The 17,756-nt window shown below is 46.0% G+C and overlaps 2 protein-coding genes across 6 annotated transcripts in view; one reads left to right on the top strand and one right to left on the bottom strand.

Annotated features, from left to right (window-relative positions):
• The window catches only part of FBXO45 (F-box protein 45), an 18,424-nt gene extending 12,455 nt beyond the window's left edge, over positions 1-5,969 (bottom strand). Inside the window, exons 1-2 of the mRNA XM_073674360.1 lie at positions 5,560-5,969; positions 146-502 (exon numbers count right to left, since the gene is read on the bottom strand). Coding sequence (XP_073530461.1) covers positions 146-502; positions 5,560-5,847 — 645 coding nt within the window. The 5' untranslated portion in view covers positions 5,848-5,969. The remainder of the gene's footprint in view (positions 1-145; positions 503-5,559) is intronic.
• On the top strand, positions 5,544-17,756 carry WDR53 (WD repeat domain 53). Of its 5 annotated transcripts, XR_012318357.1 has the most exons (4): positions 6,202-6,347; positions 9,017-9,510; positions 12,701-14,679; positions 14,722-17,417. XR_012318357.1 is itself a non-coding variant. In XM_073674359.1 (3 exons), the coding sequence occupies exons 2-3, from the start codon at positions 9,031-9,033 to the stop codon at positions 13,280-13,282; spliced, it is 1,062 nt and encodes a 353-aa protein (XP_073530460.1). In that variant the 5' UTR covers positions 5,544-5,727; positions 9,017-9,030; the 3' UTR covers positions 13,283-17,756. The 5 variants fall into 5 exon arrangements, 4 of the variants coding, with proteins under 4 accessions (XP_073530460.1, XP_073530458.1, XP_073530457.1 ...); XM_073674359.1 differs by lacking the exon at positions 6,202-6,347 and adding an exon at positions 5,544-5,727 and having other exon boundaries at positions 12,701-17,756; XM_073674357.1 differs by having other exon boundaries at positions 6,160-6,279; positions 12,701-17,414.

Below are 17,756 nucleotides of genomic sequence, written 5' to 3'. Positions count from 1 at the left end.
GTCGGTAGAGATAGGCGCAGGCATACCCGGTAGATAGCAGCAAAAAATAAAATGTTCCTGGATAACCCCTTTAAGCATATATGGGTTCCCTTTTCAGCAGACTGCTTAGGGAATATGTAAAGCGTAAAGCTTACTTTGTACTTACTTGATATTTGGGTGCATTGTTGCACTGTGGAAAACTTCCATTGACTTCTCCATTGTGCAGTAGGTTATTATCAACTAGGTTCCAGCCCCAACTCTGGTCATCACTACCAAGGAGCGCCACATAGCCCTGACACTGCATGGGAGCCCGTTTTGTTGCAATGCCAATGACCGCCACTGTACCAAGTGGCCCTTCCCACCATACTTCCCAGGCATGGCGTCCCTCACTGAAGCCAATTTTGGTGCGTGCCCCATCTGTGCTCTGAGCGATTGGATTGCGATGAAGAGTAAAACCATTCTTCTTAATATATACATTCCTGGAGCAGTCATTGGAGCTGAAGCCATGCTGGAAGGCTCGCATCTGTGGGGAGAGAGATACTGATACTCAGACTAATCCAAGATTTTTTTTTGGCAATTATAACTAACAGTACAGCAGAGCAGAATTTTGTCACATTACAAATACAGCTGCAGCTCTCCTCTTAGTTCTTTCACCTCAGCTGCAGAGCTGTGCCCAACTAAAACATCTTAAACTTACATCTCTTAGGCAGCCAGCATGGGGGGGTAGCACAGCAGAACTTTGTTTTATTACAAATCTATCTACAGTTGTAACTCTCCTCTCACATTGCTGTCAGTTCAGTTGTACTCCCCTCACCAGCCGCCTGTGAGAAGGAAGCTGAAGTAGTTTTAGTTGTAGTTCCCCACCTCTGCAGTGAAATCATGACAGCAGCCATTACACATCACAGCCCTTTTTCATTTTCAGACTCTCTGGGAGATCTGTGTCCAGCCCATAGACTTTTACAGGTCATTTACATAATAAAAACATGGATTTCTCAGGAATAAGACATCGGATTTCAGATATCAAGATATAATTTTATTCAGCTTCCTATGCCCTGCATGCCATGGTAGGATTAGGGGATAGACAACATTGACAGAGTCACTTTAAAAAAGGGATTGTCCAAAACTTAGATATTGATGACCTATCCAATAAGATTGGTGGGGGTCCAACACCCAGAAAACCCACTGCTTAGATGATATCGGCTCCTTTAGCAGTGGTGTGTAAGCAATGTATGGAGTGAATGGAGAGACTATAGCCCTATGCTGAGGTCACTAGATGGACAGAGCTGCAGTGTTCAGCTAGGTCATCAATATTTGCGGCCCCCAGTGATCAGGCACAGCTGCTCTGGTGTTCCCGCCGGTCCTCATTTACAGGCTGTCAGTGATGACATGAGGCCATTGATTGCTTGCAGCAGTCACGTACAGCATATCATCGCAGGCAGCCTGTGAAAGACTGGTGAGGGAAACCGCAGAGCATCTGTGCTAGATCAGCGGGAGTCTGGAGAAATGAGAACAGTTCCCTCAATTCCTGCTTCTCTCCCTCTACACTTAGGCTGTGTGCCCACGTAGCGTTTTTCAAGCGTTTTTGATGCGGAATTTCCGCAGCGGAAACGCTTGTAAAACGCTTGGTAACCCGCACCCCATGGTCCCCAATGGGATTCCGCAAGTTCTATGCACATGCTGCGGATTTTTCCGCAGCGTTTATGCTGCGTTCAAAAATCCGCAGCATGTCATTTAATTTTGCGTTTCCGCAAGCAGAATTGCCTTTGTCCAATGCATAAAAAACGCAAGGCAATTCCGCATGTGGAAAACGCGTGATAAACGCGCGAAAAATGCGCGATAAACGCGTGCGGAATTCCGCATGCGTTTTTCCGGGAGAGGACTTGCATTTATGCAGCAGAAATTTTCTGCTTCATAAATGCAACGTGGGCACATAGCCTTAGACAAGCTCTTTAAGGATAGCTAATCTACATTTGCTTGCAGTTAAGTTAAGGGGAAGCCTTCAACAGAAAGTGCCTCATTGCCTAACTCAGCAGTTTGTCTTACATGAATCCCCGCCCCACACCATTTTAATCTGTTTTAAAAATAAAATTTAAATCTTGCAATTTTTACACTGGATATTGAGGCTTTTTTTTATCATTCTTTTGACTTCCCGTTTCAGAAAGCCAGAGTATTTACATTAGCTACAATGGTCAGACCCTGACCCTCTTATCGCGTAGCATCTAATGAGCGTGTGCACGGGTCACTGACAACACACCAATCACAATGGGCGACATGAGCTGAGAATAGTGGCGTTACCCATCACTGTAATCCTGACTGCTGATCAGAAGCCTGTTGTAAACTCTTCCTGAAAGGACAGAGAATACAAGTCTAGAATCTCTTCACTGGCCACTGAAAATTGCAAGATTACTAGTTTTGGTTCTCGATAAAGATCATGATATTGAAGGGGGGGGGGAAAAAAAAAAAAAAAGGAAAAAGCCTTTTATTGTTAAAGGGAATCTGTCACCAGGTTTTCGCTGCCCCATCTGATAGCAGCATAATGTAGGGGGAGAGAGCCTGATTCCAGCAACGTGTCACTTACTGGGCTGCTTGATGTACTTTTGATAAAATTGATTTTATCTGCTACAGATTAGTAGTAATTCTGTGAATGCTGAGCTCTGCATCACCCGCCCCCACCACTGATCATACATGGGCAGAAAGTTGCCAATCAGTGGTGGGGGCGGGGTAATCCTCAGCTCATGAACATGGAGGACTACCTGGCAGCAGGTTTTACTAGTCCTCTAGTGATAATCTCCTGCTGATAATAACAGTGATTTTATCAAAACTACACCAAGCAGCCCAGTAACAGACATTACTGGAGTCAGGGTCTCTGTATCATGCTGCTATCAGATTAGGTGGCAGAAGCCTGGTGACAGATTCCGTTTAAAAATGTGTTTGTTAACACAAAAACCTGATTTAAAGCACCACTCCGTTTTTTTGGTTTCAGTGCTGGAGGGCGCTTAATCTAAGGTTCCCGATCTTCTACTTACCATGCCACCTTCACAGATTAGCACCACTCCATGAGTAGCATTACGCCCATGAAAGACCCAGGGCCTTCATGGTCAGACACAGCAGGGGCACATTTATAAGATCTCAGCACAGGAACATTTTATTTAAACACATCCAATTGTGGAAGTTATTATGCCAAGATCTATTGATTAAAATGAAATTTTGTTCGTGGGAAAACCCCTTTAAAAAAAAAAAGAGAAGAGCCCATTGGAAGGGAAACAGCTGAATTTTGAACTATAAAAACCCAATAAACAAGCAACAAAGAGGATAAAGGTATGCATGGCTGAAAACCCAAATGTCTCCCAAATACTGTACAAGGTCTAAGTGAGGTATTTGGTCAGTATTTTACCTTAGTATTTGTAAGCTAAAAGCAGGAGTGGAACAAATACTGAACGTGTGAACATGGCCTAATAGAATGCCACATTTAATAGAACGTTGATCAGCACATTGTGGGAATGAATTAAAACATAACCTTTAATCACAAAAACATTAAAAAGTATAAATTCACACAATAAAATTACCTGTGAGAGACAGATGTTCAATCCATATGAACAGACAAAAATAAAATCAAGCATCGTCACTAATGTTAAGTGAAAACTATTTTAGCAAAAACTGACAGGTCGGCTCACACTTGTTCAACCATTAATGACAAATGTGAAATAGTAAGAAATTGACCATTGGGTGAGATAGTTCTATGTCCAAGGGATGTGGTCCTAATGCAGACTTCAATCTAAAAATGGGCATTCCTATCTCCAATATCCTATCCCAATATGTAGTAGGAATAATAATAAATACCTCCAATTAGAAATTTAATATAGTTCTCCTGATTTATTATGTCTGTCCTCATGTGCAGACATTGCAGGACCTTAGGTATCCATGGTTATGACCACTGATATAGTGACAGCTAGCTAGTTTCTAGTGGTCGTAACGGATACCTAAGGTCCAGCAATGCCTGCACATGAGGAAAGAGACAAAGTGAATCAGAAAAACTACACTACATTACTAATTGGAGATAAATAAGAATATTCCTACTACATATTGGCATAGGATCTTGGAGATGGGAACACCCCTTTAAGCACAGATTTTTTTTCTCCGTCACTTTCGGATTGGGGCACCCAATATGCAAATTTCACCTTCAACAAGAGGGTGGTATCAGATTCTTCACTGGGTGGTTTTGCCCAATCATTAGAAGGTAGCGTCAGAGGGAGCAAGTGTGTAAGAACAAAACAAGCATTTTCAGTGTGATCTGGCGGGATTTAAAGGGGGCTATCCACCAATAGGACAAACCCTTCTCAATCTCAATGTTTGCCCCTGTGAAAATAAGAAAGCGCTTACTCTCCTCCAGTGTTGGGGCTCACGTGCCGTTAGGACATGTGAGCCCTGCGTGCCCAATCAGAGCTGTTGACTAATACGTCCGAAGACTGGCACAGGGACATCGAGATGGTGCGAGTGCAGCTGCCACCTCCTAGATTACGTATACGTCTGAAGGAGAAGACAGTAACGCCAGTGGTGATTGGGCAAAAGGCTCACGTCAATCATTTGAGCCCCGACCTGAGAGAAGAGTATAAGCGCTTTTCTATTTTCATGGTGGCAAACATTCAGATTGAAAAGGGTTTGTCCTTGACTACGCTGAGAACGCCTTACTCCTGCCACTTCTTGACAATGCAGCATCAGGAGAGGAGATCTGCAGAGAGGGGCATCGGACCCATGCGTGTCACATACAGAGCCATGGACCTACTACAGGTATGGAGACACTATCATCTCACGATTGGTCCAAAGTGTTGCGTGTGATAGACGCTGCCCCCCTGATGCTCCTCAGACCCGTTTTATAGGCTTTAAAGCCGAGCTGTCACCAGGTCAGAAGTGTCTGCTCTCTGCCCATATTCCTGCTGTAGAGATCCAGAGTTGGACATTTTTATTTAGTGCAAGTTGTCATAGCGTTCACAAAGGGGGGCGTGGCTCTAACAATGCAAAGCAAACTAAAGCCACACCCCCAGAGAATCCTACCACACACTTGGTAAAGAACAATTCACACTAAATAAAAAGGCCCATAACACTGGAGCATTATTGGGATTAAGAAAAACAAAACAAAACTGATTGCTCAGGGGAGCAGCGGGAATTACAGAAGAGCAGAGGCCGGACCCTCCTCACCCGGTGACCGGTACTTCTTAAAAGAGGTTCAGCACAGCGGACACGAGCAGATGACGTCAGACCCCCACACACCTGTTACTTGCTGGACGGTCAGGTGTTGTGCCTAGGTCTTACATGTTAAAATAGGACATGACAGTTGTGCAGGCGTCCCAGCAGGACTGTAATGTCAGCATCCCATGCAGAGGGGAACCGTACAATAAGGGGCCTGATGTCCTGCAAACAGGCTCCAGATCACACTGGGTAGCAGGGAATGAATGGAGGCCACGCTGGAAATATGCAGACAGTGCAGCCACCAATCAGCTGGCCGCTTACATCTCCCCACCCGCCTCAGAATATAAAAGCTGCTACGTGATTGGCTGGGAGGCGCCCTGGGGCTCCGCTCACCTTCGCCTTGTACGTGGGCAGGTTGCACAGCACGTCGGTGCGCAGCGCCTCCTCGCTGACCGTCCGCAGGCACAGGCTCCGCCACACTTCGTTATTCTCGTCCCCGTGCAGGCAGCGATGCCAGTGTTTACAGACAAGGCCGCAGCTCCGGAGGTCTGGCAGGTCAAGGTAAGAGAAGACCAGCTCCAGCACCCGGCCGGGTAATCTCCCCGAGCACGCGGCGGGAGGTGGTGGAGGAGGCGGCGGCACAGCGGGAGCTGCAGAGGGAGCGGCGGCGGCCGCAGCCATTCCCTCCGTATTTCCCGGTTACCGGCGATTCAGACCCCGCCGCCCTCCCTCATCACCCAGCGCCAAGCAACATCCTGCTGCATCACGTAATCACTAGCCAATCAGCGCCGGCGGAGACAAAAATAAATAGAAGGCGAGCCAATCACGTGTGAGATGACCGCGGGCTCCAGTAGTCTTCCTGTTCTGTCTCCGCCCTGCAGTCCTACACCAATCACAGGTCGATCCTGCCTCCTTATGACAGTGCGGGGTCCAATCACAGCGAGAAGCTCAGCGGCGCATGCGCCATACGTGATAGCCACGCCCTACGCCCGTGAGTGACATCACTGTAGCCAATCAGAGCGCGGCTTTGTACTTCTGCTGGAATACTATGGCCAATCGTTTGTGGTCGCTCTGATGTGCGTGAGGCAGACGCCGCGGACTGTGAAGAGCTAGGTGCGTGGTGCGAGCCAGCTGTCACCCGCGCACGGGGCAGCAGTGCATGCTGGGACTTGCCTCGTCCGGTAAAGTGTCCGTGTGCTGCACCTTGTGTTACTCAGGAGTGATGAAGCTCCGGTGTGTAGTGTATGTATAGAGGGGGAGCTCCACAGCGATCACATGGCAGGCCCGGGGGCAGAGGGGAGAGATGCGGAGCACTCGGTGACCTCCTGAGCAGTACCTACTGTCATCACTGAGCTCTTTTATTTTTAAAGGGGTTGTCCACTACTGAACAACCCCTTTATTAATGACCCCAGGGTGCTGCATACGTCAGCCGGAGGCTCTGTAGGGTTACATTGTAAGTGAACACTCAGACGGCCATATACCTGGGACGAGGATCGGCCTGCAATGCACGGACTGGCCAGCGGCCCTCCCTACCTGAACATTGCTGTCAGGAGAGCCGCCGGCCAGTCCATGCATTGCAGGCCGATCCTCATCCCAGGTATATGGCTGTCAGACTCTGCCCTAATAGCGACTTCTGGCTCACGCGTAGAGCCCTGTGTGATCCGGATAGTCACCTGACTCACAAGAAGATGGTGGTCGGGGGTATATTATTACACCGACACTACATATACAGTCACTCATGTGTAGCCCACAAAAGCGTTAAAGGGGGCTGTGATAACAAAGTCTGCCGCAGAGCCTGTGCTGCTCCTGTGGGAAGAGGTTATTTGCCCTCTCCTTAAAGAAGTTGCCCACTATTACATTGATGATCTATCCTCAGGATAGGTCGTCAATGTCCAGTACCCCCGCCGATCAGCTGATAGCAGTGTCAGCGGCTGCCGGCTGGAAGTACTCACTTTCAGAGCTGGCCACTGCAGGGTACTGCACATCCACCTCCTGTTAATTTGAACATGAGGCGGATGTGCAGTACCAAGCTCCGGCCACTACAAGTAGAGCAGCTCAGCAAGTGGGTACTTCTGGCTGACAACAATATCAGCTGAACTTGGGAGATGCCGGGTGTCGGACCCCGACCGATCAGACATTGATGACCTATCCTAAGGATAGGCCATCAAGGATAAAGTAGTGCACAACCTCTTTAAAGAGGACCTTTCACCAGTTAAGCATGAAAAACTGGGCACATCCTGGAATAGCGGCTGCAGAACTGAATACAGCAATTGTAATTTCTCTCCATTGCTGAGATATTAGCTTGTAATGTTTAGGTTATAATTTATGCTATAGTTCTACTGGGCGATACCAGATATTTGTCTGTAGGGGAGTGTTCTCCTTCTCCTGCATGATGTTGATCAATTATAAGCAGGCAGCAACACACGGGAAAAAAGAAAACGTCCTCCTCACTGATCTCTGCAGCTTCTGGGTAGAGATATAGCCGAGCGGAGCTTTGTATTATTAAAAACTCTTCCTGATCTCGTCTCACAGTGCTGTCAGGTCTTGCCCTCCCCCCACACTGTTTGTCGTAACATGAGATCTGGAAGTGTTTGTAATGACACATAACTCAGCTTTGCTATATCACAGCTCTGTAATCTGAGGTTAGAGTCTGCATCATTGCCCGCATACACGGTAATCTGCCTCCAACAGCAGCGAGTGGAGTTGAGCTCCGCTAGCTGCTGGTAACGTTTTAAATGCTGCTTTCAATCTCTGTCAGCAGCATTTGCGATGCGTAGCATGCCGTTCCCCTCATACAACATGATTGCGGAGCGCTGATGGGTTCCTGTGGCAGCAGGGTCTGCTGAAGTCCCCTCTGCTTGCTTGCTATTATGGTACTTTTGTGAAGACCAGCTTATGGCAGCGCTTCATGAGAAACTTTGTTTTTTCACTATATACTGCAATACTATGGTATTACTATGGTAAAGTATAAGCAACAGGTTAATCGCAGAATCAAGTCCCCAAAGGGGACTAAAAAATAATATATTTTTAAGAATATAGAAAAAGATAAATATAAAAATTAGATTCACCCCCCCCCCCCTTCTTTTTCAAATAAAGACATAGGTTTATTTTTTATGTATGTCGTACCGATGTGTCTGTAAAAGTCTGATCTATCAAAATGTAAAATTAATTAACCCAATTGGGAAATGCTGTAGAGAAAAGATAAATCGAACACCAGAATTTTTTTTTTTTTTGGATGCTGGAACACTAGAAAAAAAAATGCAATACCCTAAAATTATATCAATAAAAACATCAGCTCGCCGCACAAAAAACAAGCCCTCAGACAGCTCCATTGATGGATAAATTTCCAGGTCTCGGAATATGGTGATATAAGCGAATTGTAATTTTTTCTTTTAAAACGTAATATTTTTTACAAAGTTGTAAAAAGTATTGTGATCAGGTGTTGGTAAGTATGGCTGCTTTTTTTTTTTTTTTTTTTTTTTTTTTTACCATTCACTGTACTCCTGTCTCTGAAGATAAAGAGCCTGATGAAAACTCTTACTGAAAGTTCAGGAAGTAGGAGTCTAAAATAGCCCCAGTGGCCAGTGTGAAAATTGCAGGATTAATCATTTAATCATTTTGTATTTTATTAAAGATTATTTGGAAAAAAAAACAAATAAACCTTATTAAACAATAGATAACTTTCTAATGTCAGCTTCCCTTGAAATGAAGATTGAGGTTGCGAGATTTAGACGCCAGCTAACCTGTGCTCTATATAACAGAAACTTTTCTCCTGGTTGAAAATGCGTGAAAATTTTTATGTTATCGTTACATGGTATTTACTTTGTAAACTTTTATTATCTTTTCTTAGCTGCAAGTGGAATAATGGCTGCGAAGTGGGATTCTGGTCATGAAAACCCTGTGCTGAGTCTAGCCATCAGCAAGGAGAGAGTGATTGCTTCTGGGGCCGAGAGTGGGGAAATTACAATCTGGAGTGAACAAGGAATTCCCATCAGCAAAGTGCGTCTGAAGGGTGATGAAGATGTGACGGGTTTAGCGTTTTCCCCGGTTTCTTTCTCCAAGATTTATGCGGCTCATGGGGAGACGATCACCGTGCTGGACGCTAGAACGTTGGGAGAACCAGTGGAGACCTTCACCATCAACAAAGAAGAGATCAACTGTATTTGTGTCAATGAGACCGACAGCCTCCTAGCGGCCGCTGATGACTCTGGTACCGTGAAAGTCCTGGACCTGCAGAGTAAGAAGGTCTGCAGAACCCTGCAGAGACATACTAATATATGCTCCGCAGTCACCTTTAGACCCCACCGGCCACAAAGCCTTGTCTCGTGTGGGCTGGACATGCAGGTGAGGTATTATCCGGATTGGTGTTTGACATTTGAGTCCCAATTATTTCCTGAAGACGTGACAGTTGATCTGTGTTTAGAGCATACAAGTCAAACTTTGGCCCGTGGGCCAAATCTGTCCCACAGGGTGGTTTTATTTGACTCGCGACACCAAAACCACCACCCCTATGTGGGGCTATTATTCTGTATGACGGACTATGGGGGGGCCTATTATTCTGTATGGAGGACTATGGGGGGCCCATTATTCTGTATGGAGGACTATGTGCGACCCATTATTCTGTATGGAGGACTATGTGCGACCCATTATTCTGTATGGAGGACTATGTGCGACCCATTATTCTGTATGGAGGACTGTGTGAGGCCCACTATGCTGTATGGAGGACTATGTGGGGCCCACTATACTGTATGGAGGACTGTGTGGGGCCCACTACACTGCATACTGGTTGGCCCGCGACTTTGTCCAAGTTTTTCATTTGACCCTCTGTGTTTGAGTTTGACATCCCTGGTTTAGAGGTATTCTAGCTTCAGCAAAGCTGATTTGTTGTCTAATGAAAAGTTAATGTCTTACAGACATTAGTTCCTTACATGATGCAGATGCTGCTGCCAATTTATACAACACCACAACAGCTCTCGATTCAGTCGCCCCCCTCACGCATACCAAGGTCACACAATCAACAGACAACCCTGGCACACCAGCCTAACTAAAGAACTGCGATGGGTCTCCAGGGTTGCTGAACGTAGATGGAAAAGGTCCCACTCCCATGAGCACTTCATCGCATTCAAACAGTCCCTCACTACCTTCAAGTCCACACTCACTGCAGCAAAACAAACATACTTTGCATCTCTCATATCCTCCCTGTCTCACAACCCTAAACAACTATTCAACACCTTCAATTCTCTCCTCCGTCCCCCAGTGCCTCCTCCCTCTCCTCTTATTTTAGCAGAAGACTTTGCTTCATTCTTAAAGCAGAAGATTGACACCATCAGACAGTTTTTGCCTAAAGCCCCCACTGCCCCTCCCCACACCTACTCAACCCTCCTCCTCCAAAACTACATTCTCCACCATTTCTGAAGATCAACTTTCCTCCTTACTCTCCAAATCACACCTCACCACCTGTAAACTTGACCCAATCCCGTCCCCAGTCCCTCAAGCTCGCTGCCTTGGGGTAACCCTGGACTCGGAACTCTCCTTCAAACCACATATCCCGTCCCCAGTCCCTCAAGCTCGCTGCCTTGGGGTAACCCTGGACTCGGAACTCTCCTTCAAGCCACATATCCAAGCCCTTTCCACTTCCTGCCAACTCCAACTCAAAAATATCTCCCGGATCCGCACATTCCTAAACCATGAATCTGCAGAAACACTAGTGCATGCCCTCATCATCTCCCGCCTTGACTACTGCAACCTCCTGCTCTGTGGCCTCCCCTCTAACACTCTCGCACCCCTCCAATCTATCCTAAACTTTGCTGCTCGACTAATCAACCTGTCCCCCCGCTATTCCCCGGCCTCTCCTCTCTGTCAATCTCTTCACTGGCTCCCCATTGCTCAGAGACTCCAGTTCAAAACCCTAACCATGGCATACAAAGCCATTCACAACCTGTCTCCTTCATATATGTCCGACCTAGTCTCCCGTTACATACCTGCACGCAACCTCCGATCCGCACAAGATCTCCTTCTCTACTCCCCTCTTATTTCCTCCTCCCACAACCGTATACAAGATTTCTCCTGTGCATCCCCCCTACTCTGGAACTCTCTACCCCAATATATCAGACTCTCGCCTACCGTGGAAACCTTCAAAAGGAACCTGAAGACCCACCTCTTCCGACAAGCTTACAACCTGCAGTAACCACCGCTCCACCATACCGCTGCACTACCAGCTCTACCCCCACCTACTGTATCCTCACCCATTCCCTGTAGATTGTGAACCCTCGCGGACAGGGTCCTCGCTCCTCCTGTACCAGTCGCTGTCACATTGTGTTCAAGATTATTGTAATTGTTCTTGTATTATACCCCTTTTTCACATGTAAAGCGCCATGGAATAAATGGCGCTATAATAATTATACATTCATTTTCTAATATTGTTTCTGAACCTGACTCACTATTTTCAACATCTCTACATGCAGTCACTCAATAGCAATGCTTCTGAATAAAAATCTGTTCTGCTCATGTGAGGGGCACCGAGAGACGCAGTACTTGACACCTGTATTGTACCTGTGCGGTATTGATGCAGATGTCAAAGCGCCGGTGTGTTGTTCTAGTCTGCAGAGTTCAGTTGTAAATGGTTTTCTGGCGTTGGACTATGGAACCTACAACAATTTTTTTTAAGGCGGTTATCCTCTTATATTTTCCAAAGACTGACAGCGGTAGTGATTTTTTTTTTTTTTAAGGCCTTTACAAAAGGAATAATATTGCTTTAATGTTAAGGGGAGGCTGTAAACGCAGAATGACTGTTCAAACCAAGCACGAGCAATCTGTGCACCCTTGATGTGGCCACCTTCTCACCTACTTGTTTTCCATCTATCTCTGCTTGATTGACAGCTCTGGATTTATTGAAAGCAGAGGAGCTGGGACAATGGCAAACAAGTTGGAGGGAAGGTGCCCTGAACGGCTCACTGAGCACATGTGCTTTGATCAGTCATTTTGTGCTGGCAGGCTGCATTTAATTCATAACTTTACAGGACTGTCATGGTGAAAATATTCCTCCTAACCAAGGGTCAATAGGTATTGCTTCACCCTATAATTGACTTCCAAGACTCTCAATCATGAACTTTGGAGCAAAATGCTGACCTGCGGAGATCATATAGCCGCTATATTACCATTGTAAAAGAAGGTGCTGTGTACGGCTGAGGAAATCGGCACTTTCTGCACGTCTGTGATGACGTATTATCCAAAAAGGGATTGGCATTACTGTTGCCCCTAACAAAGTTACTTCAGCAGTCAGTAAACTGATGTGACACGGGAGGCCAAAATGTTGATCCATGAATTTATTTACCAGGATTTTCTTCTTTGCATGGCACTTTATGGCCGGCATATCGTATCCTTGTGACATTTGAGAATGTGTTGGTGATAAATGAAGATTAAGTTCTCTTTGAGTTGATGTTTGATATTCTTCAGAGTGGGATCTGCTCTGTTCAGTTCGTGGTGAAGGGAAGAATAACTAGAAATAATTCATGTCTTGTACTGTCCTCTGTAGGTGATGCTCTGGAACGTTCAGAAAGCTAGACCCCTATGGCTAACCAACCTGCAACACTTGGCGCAAGATGAAGAAGATCTGGATCTCCATCAGTCTCCCGGTCAGCTCTTTAATCCACCGCTGGCTCATTCACTTTCCGTATCCAACTGCGGCAACGTGTTCTGCTGCGGGGCTGAGGACGGCAAAATCCGATCATTTCGAATAACCGGAACTCGTTTTGAGGAAGAGGGGTGTTTTAAGGCTCACACCCAAGGTGTCTCCCAAGTCAGTTTTGTAGGACAAGACCCTGGACAGACTTTGTTACTCTCTGGAGGCAATGATGGCAGAGTATGTCTCTGGAATCTGAAAAAAGAGACTGCACAACCTCAGAAACCACAAAAACCTCACCACTCCAAAAAGTCTGCAACCAAGGTGAAAGTAAAACAAATGGCCGAGGCGTCTACAAGAGTTAGCTCTAGTCTCTGCATTGAACACGGTGAAAAAGTGAACTGGATTCTTGGAGCTGAACTCCAGGGATCAAAAGTGGTTCTGGTTGCAGACCCTAGCAATGCCATATCCGTGTATCCGCTTGGGGAGCTCTAGCTTGCTGGGGCTGCACCTCTATGAGGGGTTATCCAGCACCTCTTGCTTCTGCATCAAGAGAGACGCCGGTGTCCCATCAATAGCCCGTTGCCAGGTTTTGTGCATGTGTTCTTTGTGGCTAATAGGAAAGGTGCTGAGATCTGCTTGTACCTGTCCGGCAGTTGCCAACGCCACATCTGCAGCACCTCTCACCTACCAATACAGAAGAGGCACCGGATAATCCCATGAAGGTTTATCAGCAACAGACATACGCACCCAAGTTACATCTATTCCTGTCTGCGACACGCCAGTGCCTTATAAAATGTTTTACTTTTTCTGCACAAGGACAGTAGTCCGTGATTATAACGACGTTCTATCTCCTGCACAATAGACTCAAGTTGTGCTCCAGTAATGTGCAATGTTAATAATTCCAGCACAGGCCCCTGTTCATTAAGACTGACGATGTACATGCAAGCCTTTGAGGGGGACGTGATGGGGTCAGATGCACCAAATTCATTGAGTCATACGCCACCTAATAAATCTGGTTCATCTTCTTAGTGATGTACGTTTCACCAGAAATGTTACCTCCAATCAGGGACTGGAGTAACAATTCTGGCGTATGTTACGCCACTAAGGTACTGTAACTTTTGATGAATTCGGCGGACGCCACCACATGCCCTCACTCCTATTGCTCCAACCATATTGATGGAGCTGGCCGGGACTAGTTGTTTTTCAAAGTAGTTTTAATCCTGAAAACTGTGGGGTACACTGATGAATTGGCACCGTAGTGTCCAATATTTTGAGTCACAGATACCTGCAGTAGTAATGTTGGAGACCCATCGGTGGGCACATGTTTTCAAAGCTGTCACAGTTTGACAGATCCCTGTGGCTTGACACTTTGGATATGGTGTGTGACATGGTGGAATTCTTAACTTTTCCTGATCCTGAAGCACGACTTGTGATTGTGCCGGGGCCGGTACTTATCATTATGCTACAGGCTGCTGCTTCACATGTTGCAGGATCGAGCTTCAGGCATTTATCATTTTCTAAGTTAATAAAATGTGGAGTAAAACAACTTAAAGGGATTATTCAATATGTTACATTAGTTTAAAAATGGGCCCCTGGTCCTGAAAAACACACTACATTGTCACTATTCCTCATCCTTCAGGAGCATCAGGTGATCCCCCGCATGACCCCAGCCAATCAGTGGCCACAATTCAGCTGATGCAGAATAAAGAGCCTTTGACTCAGGTGGAATGTGACCGCTGCAGACAATCAGTAGCTGTTAATGAACTGCAGCATTCACCTGATACCTCCTGCCATAAGAGGATGTCGGGAAACAGGCGTGGGGGACACCAGCAGAATGGAGAAGCAGCACCTACAAGTAGTTTTGTGTTGTTTTTTTTTCCCTTTAAAAAGTTATCAACTGCTTTTACATTGATGCCCCATCTGTAGGATAGGGCATCAATGTCTGATCGGCCGGGGTCCCGCACCCCGTGCCCCCACTGATCTTCTGATATCGGTACCGGCGGCGGCTGTCGTCTGGAAGAGCTTACTTTTGGAACTTGGCCGTCTAGGTGTAGTGGCCACCGAGGATGAAAAGGAGGCGGATGTGCAGTGCCCCACGGCAGACACTACAAGTAGACTGCCAAGCTCTGCAAGTAAGCACTTCCAGCTGCCAGCACCGATAACACCTAATCGGCTGGGGTGCCGTGTGTGGGACCCCAGCCGATCAGATATTGATGCCCTATCCTACGGATGAGGCATCAATGTATAAGTAACGGACAACTTATTTAAGGCTTCATTCCCACAATGAGCATTTGGTGAGTTTTTGATGTTGCAGATTTTCTGCACCTTTTGGGTTCCTTGTATTTGTATTTGTTATCACTTTTTTTCACTGTGTATTTGAGTGCGTCTTTATCGCGTTTTTGTCTCTTGCTGATGTTTTAATTAAATTATGTTTCTGATACTTTCTGGTATTTGGCTTTGACAAAACTGCAGACCACATGTGGTTTTACTGTGTTTCTGCAGCAGAAACTTGCTAAAAAATGCATGTGTGTTTTTTACCTGCAGATTTTTCGCAGTGAATACAATCTTATGAGGAAAATCCGTACAGAAAACTCCGTGTTCCCGCAAGAAAAATAGTCATGTTGCGGATTTGAAACGTGCACTGCAGGACAGTTAACTCCAAGACAAGATAAAAAGCACAGTGGGCGCGAGATCTCTATAAATCCCATCCACTTGGCTGTAACTGTAAGATGCTGCATTTTTTGTACAGTGAAAATACACGGCATCAAAAACTTATTGTGGGAATGAACCTAAAACTAACATGGGTCCATTTTAAACTAATAAAGTAATGGACCCAATTAAGCTGCCGGTGTTTGAATCGCTCTTGTGTGCATGATTTGCGACTGTTTGACAACTTTATTACATGTGAGGAATGTCTATTTCTTACACATTCCTCACATGAAATAAAGCCGTCAAACAGTCGCAAATCATGAGTGATTTAAACATATCACCAAGCAGCTGTAAATACTCGGCGAAAGGGTTAACAGAACATACTCGCTCAACACTAATTATTACATATAAGGGGGAGTTACCAGTGTGAGACAAGTAACTAACACAAAAAGGAAAAATTAACTTTTTCTTCTTGCAAACACAATTTTTGCTTCTCTCTCAGCTCTGCTGTATTACAACCCTGTCTGCCTGTTAGATGGAAGCTGAAGCTGAGAGGAACCTGCAGATGTGTCAGGTATAATCACACACAGCTCTGCAGTGAGATCAGGAGAGCAGAGAGCGGCCATCACACATCACGCTGGTAACTCCCCCTTTCATGTACAATAATCTCTGGAGGCAGTTATCTTCCAGGCAGCGTCCTCCCCATAGCCTGGAAGTGATAAAAGATGATTTATCAACAACAAGATATCTGATATGAGACACACAGGTATCACTCTAATCAGCAGTCTATAACCTGTATGCCCATATTAATAGTTTAGACAGATAAAATGTGGTGACAGATTCGCTTTAACGCATATATAAAAGTTGTTTGTGCACTATGCTCTTTAATTATAGAAAATATACATGGGGATTATTTTAGCAAACAAAACATATACTACTATTATTTCACATAAGTTATGGATATCTATGGTTTGGTTTCTTTGCCTGTGTGGATTGGATGGGTTGTTACCAACATCTGGTGAGAATTTCATATCAATAGCACCTTTAGAAATATATTTACTTACAAAATTGGTGACATGTTCAATACTTATTTCACCCGCTGTATATTTTATGTGACATCTGCATATTTGCAAAGTTTTAACCCCTTAACGACATATGACGTACATTTACATTATATTTCGTATTCCTGTCTTTGATGCTTGCTCACAAGCCAAGACCGCGTTGTTCCTGGCAGACACAGCCATCACGTGCCTTTAACAGCCTCAGTGGAGTGAAGCTCCAACCGCGGCTGTTAACATGTTAAATCTCTGAGAACAGCATTTAACACGCTTGGGGGGAGGGGAGAGGCACGTCATGCTATGCCCCCATCGGCGTTCCCGTAGCATGATCATGGGGTGCCAATGCGTTGCCATGACAGGCAAGGGTCTGCTGCTATTCTGTGAAAGCCAGCATTTATTTGGCGTTCATAGGAGACCATCATTTTCTCTACACATAGCACATGCAATCAGACGATTGCAGTTTAAGTCCCCTAAGGGGACTATTAAATACAGTAAAAAATGTAAAAAAAAAAAATTAAAATATGAAAAAATATAAAAACACAAATTCAAATCATCCCCCTTTTGCTCCATTTAAAAATAAAACAAAAAGAATAAACACATATTTGATATCTCCGCATTCGTACAAGTCTATCAAAACATCTACTATATAATTGTCTTATCCCGTCTGTCTGTCTGTCTGTCCAGGAAATCCCGCGTCGCTCATTGGTCCGCTAGCGGCCAATCAGTGCCGCGGGATTTCAGAAAAAAGATGGCGGCCGTTAGCGGCTCATCTGCGGGACGGAGCTCAGCGGCGTTGCAGCCGGGAGATGAGCGCCGCGAGGCGCTCCTCTCCCGGCCGGTACCGGCAGAAGGACCCCGACCGCCGGACCCATCTGCGGGACGCAGATGCAGCCGGTAGATGAGCGGCGCGAGGCGCTCATCTCCCGGCCGGTAGCAGCGGAAGGACCGCCGGCGCCGCTGACCTCCATGCGGAAGGGAGGACCGGGGAGCGGCGCTGCGGGTCGGGATACTTCTGCTGCCAGCGCCCGCTCATGTCCCGGGTTCTCGCAGCGGAAGTATCCGCACAGGCAGCGCCGCTGCCTGGTCCTCACCAAGACGATTCGATGATTGGTCGCGGTCTTCGGACCCGACCAATCACTGATCTTAGCGCAAAAGTTAAATACCGCTGTGCTGATTGGTCGTGGACGCTGCCCGCGACCAATCACCGATTTGGGCGCCAAATTTAAATATCGGCCGCGACCAATCAGAACAGCGGTGTT

The sequence above is a fragment of the Phyllobates terribilis genome, unplaced genomic scaffold (genome assembly GCF_046119375.1).
Source record: "Phyllobates terribilis strain yellow unplaced genomic scaffold, ASM4611937v1 Scaffold_3__8_contigs__length_932513732, whole genome shotgun sequence".
In the NCBI taxonomy this organism is placed as follows: domain Eukaryota; kingdom Metazoa; phylum Chordata; class Amphibia; order Anura; family Dendrobatidae; genus Phyllobates; species Phyllobates terribilis.
The sequence above is the reverse complement of the archived record's forward strand: the minus strand, read 5'-3'. Positions and strand labels throughout refer to the sequence as shown.

Excerpts from the sequence above, each read along its gene's own strand:
- WDR53 (XM_073674356.1), top strand. The coding sequence starts at position 6,326 with ATGCTGGGACTTGCCTCGTCCG. Across the intron at positions 6,348-9,016 it reads GCTGGGACTTGCCTCGTCCG|CTGCAAGTGGAATAATGGCT; the intron begins GTAAAGTGTCCG and ends ATCTTTTCTTAG. Across the intron at positions 9,511-12,700 it reads CGTGTGGGCTGGACATGCAG|GTGATGCTCTGGAACGTTCA; the intron begins GTGAGGTATTAT and ends TGTCCTCTGTAG.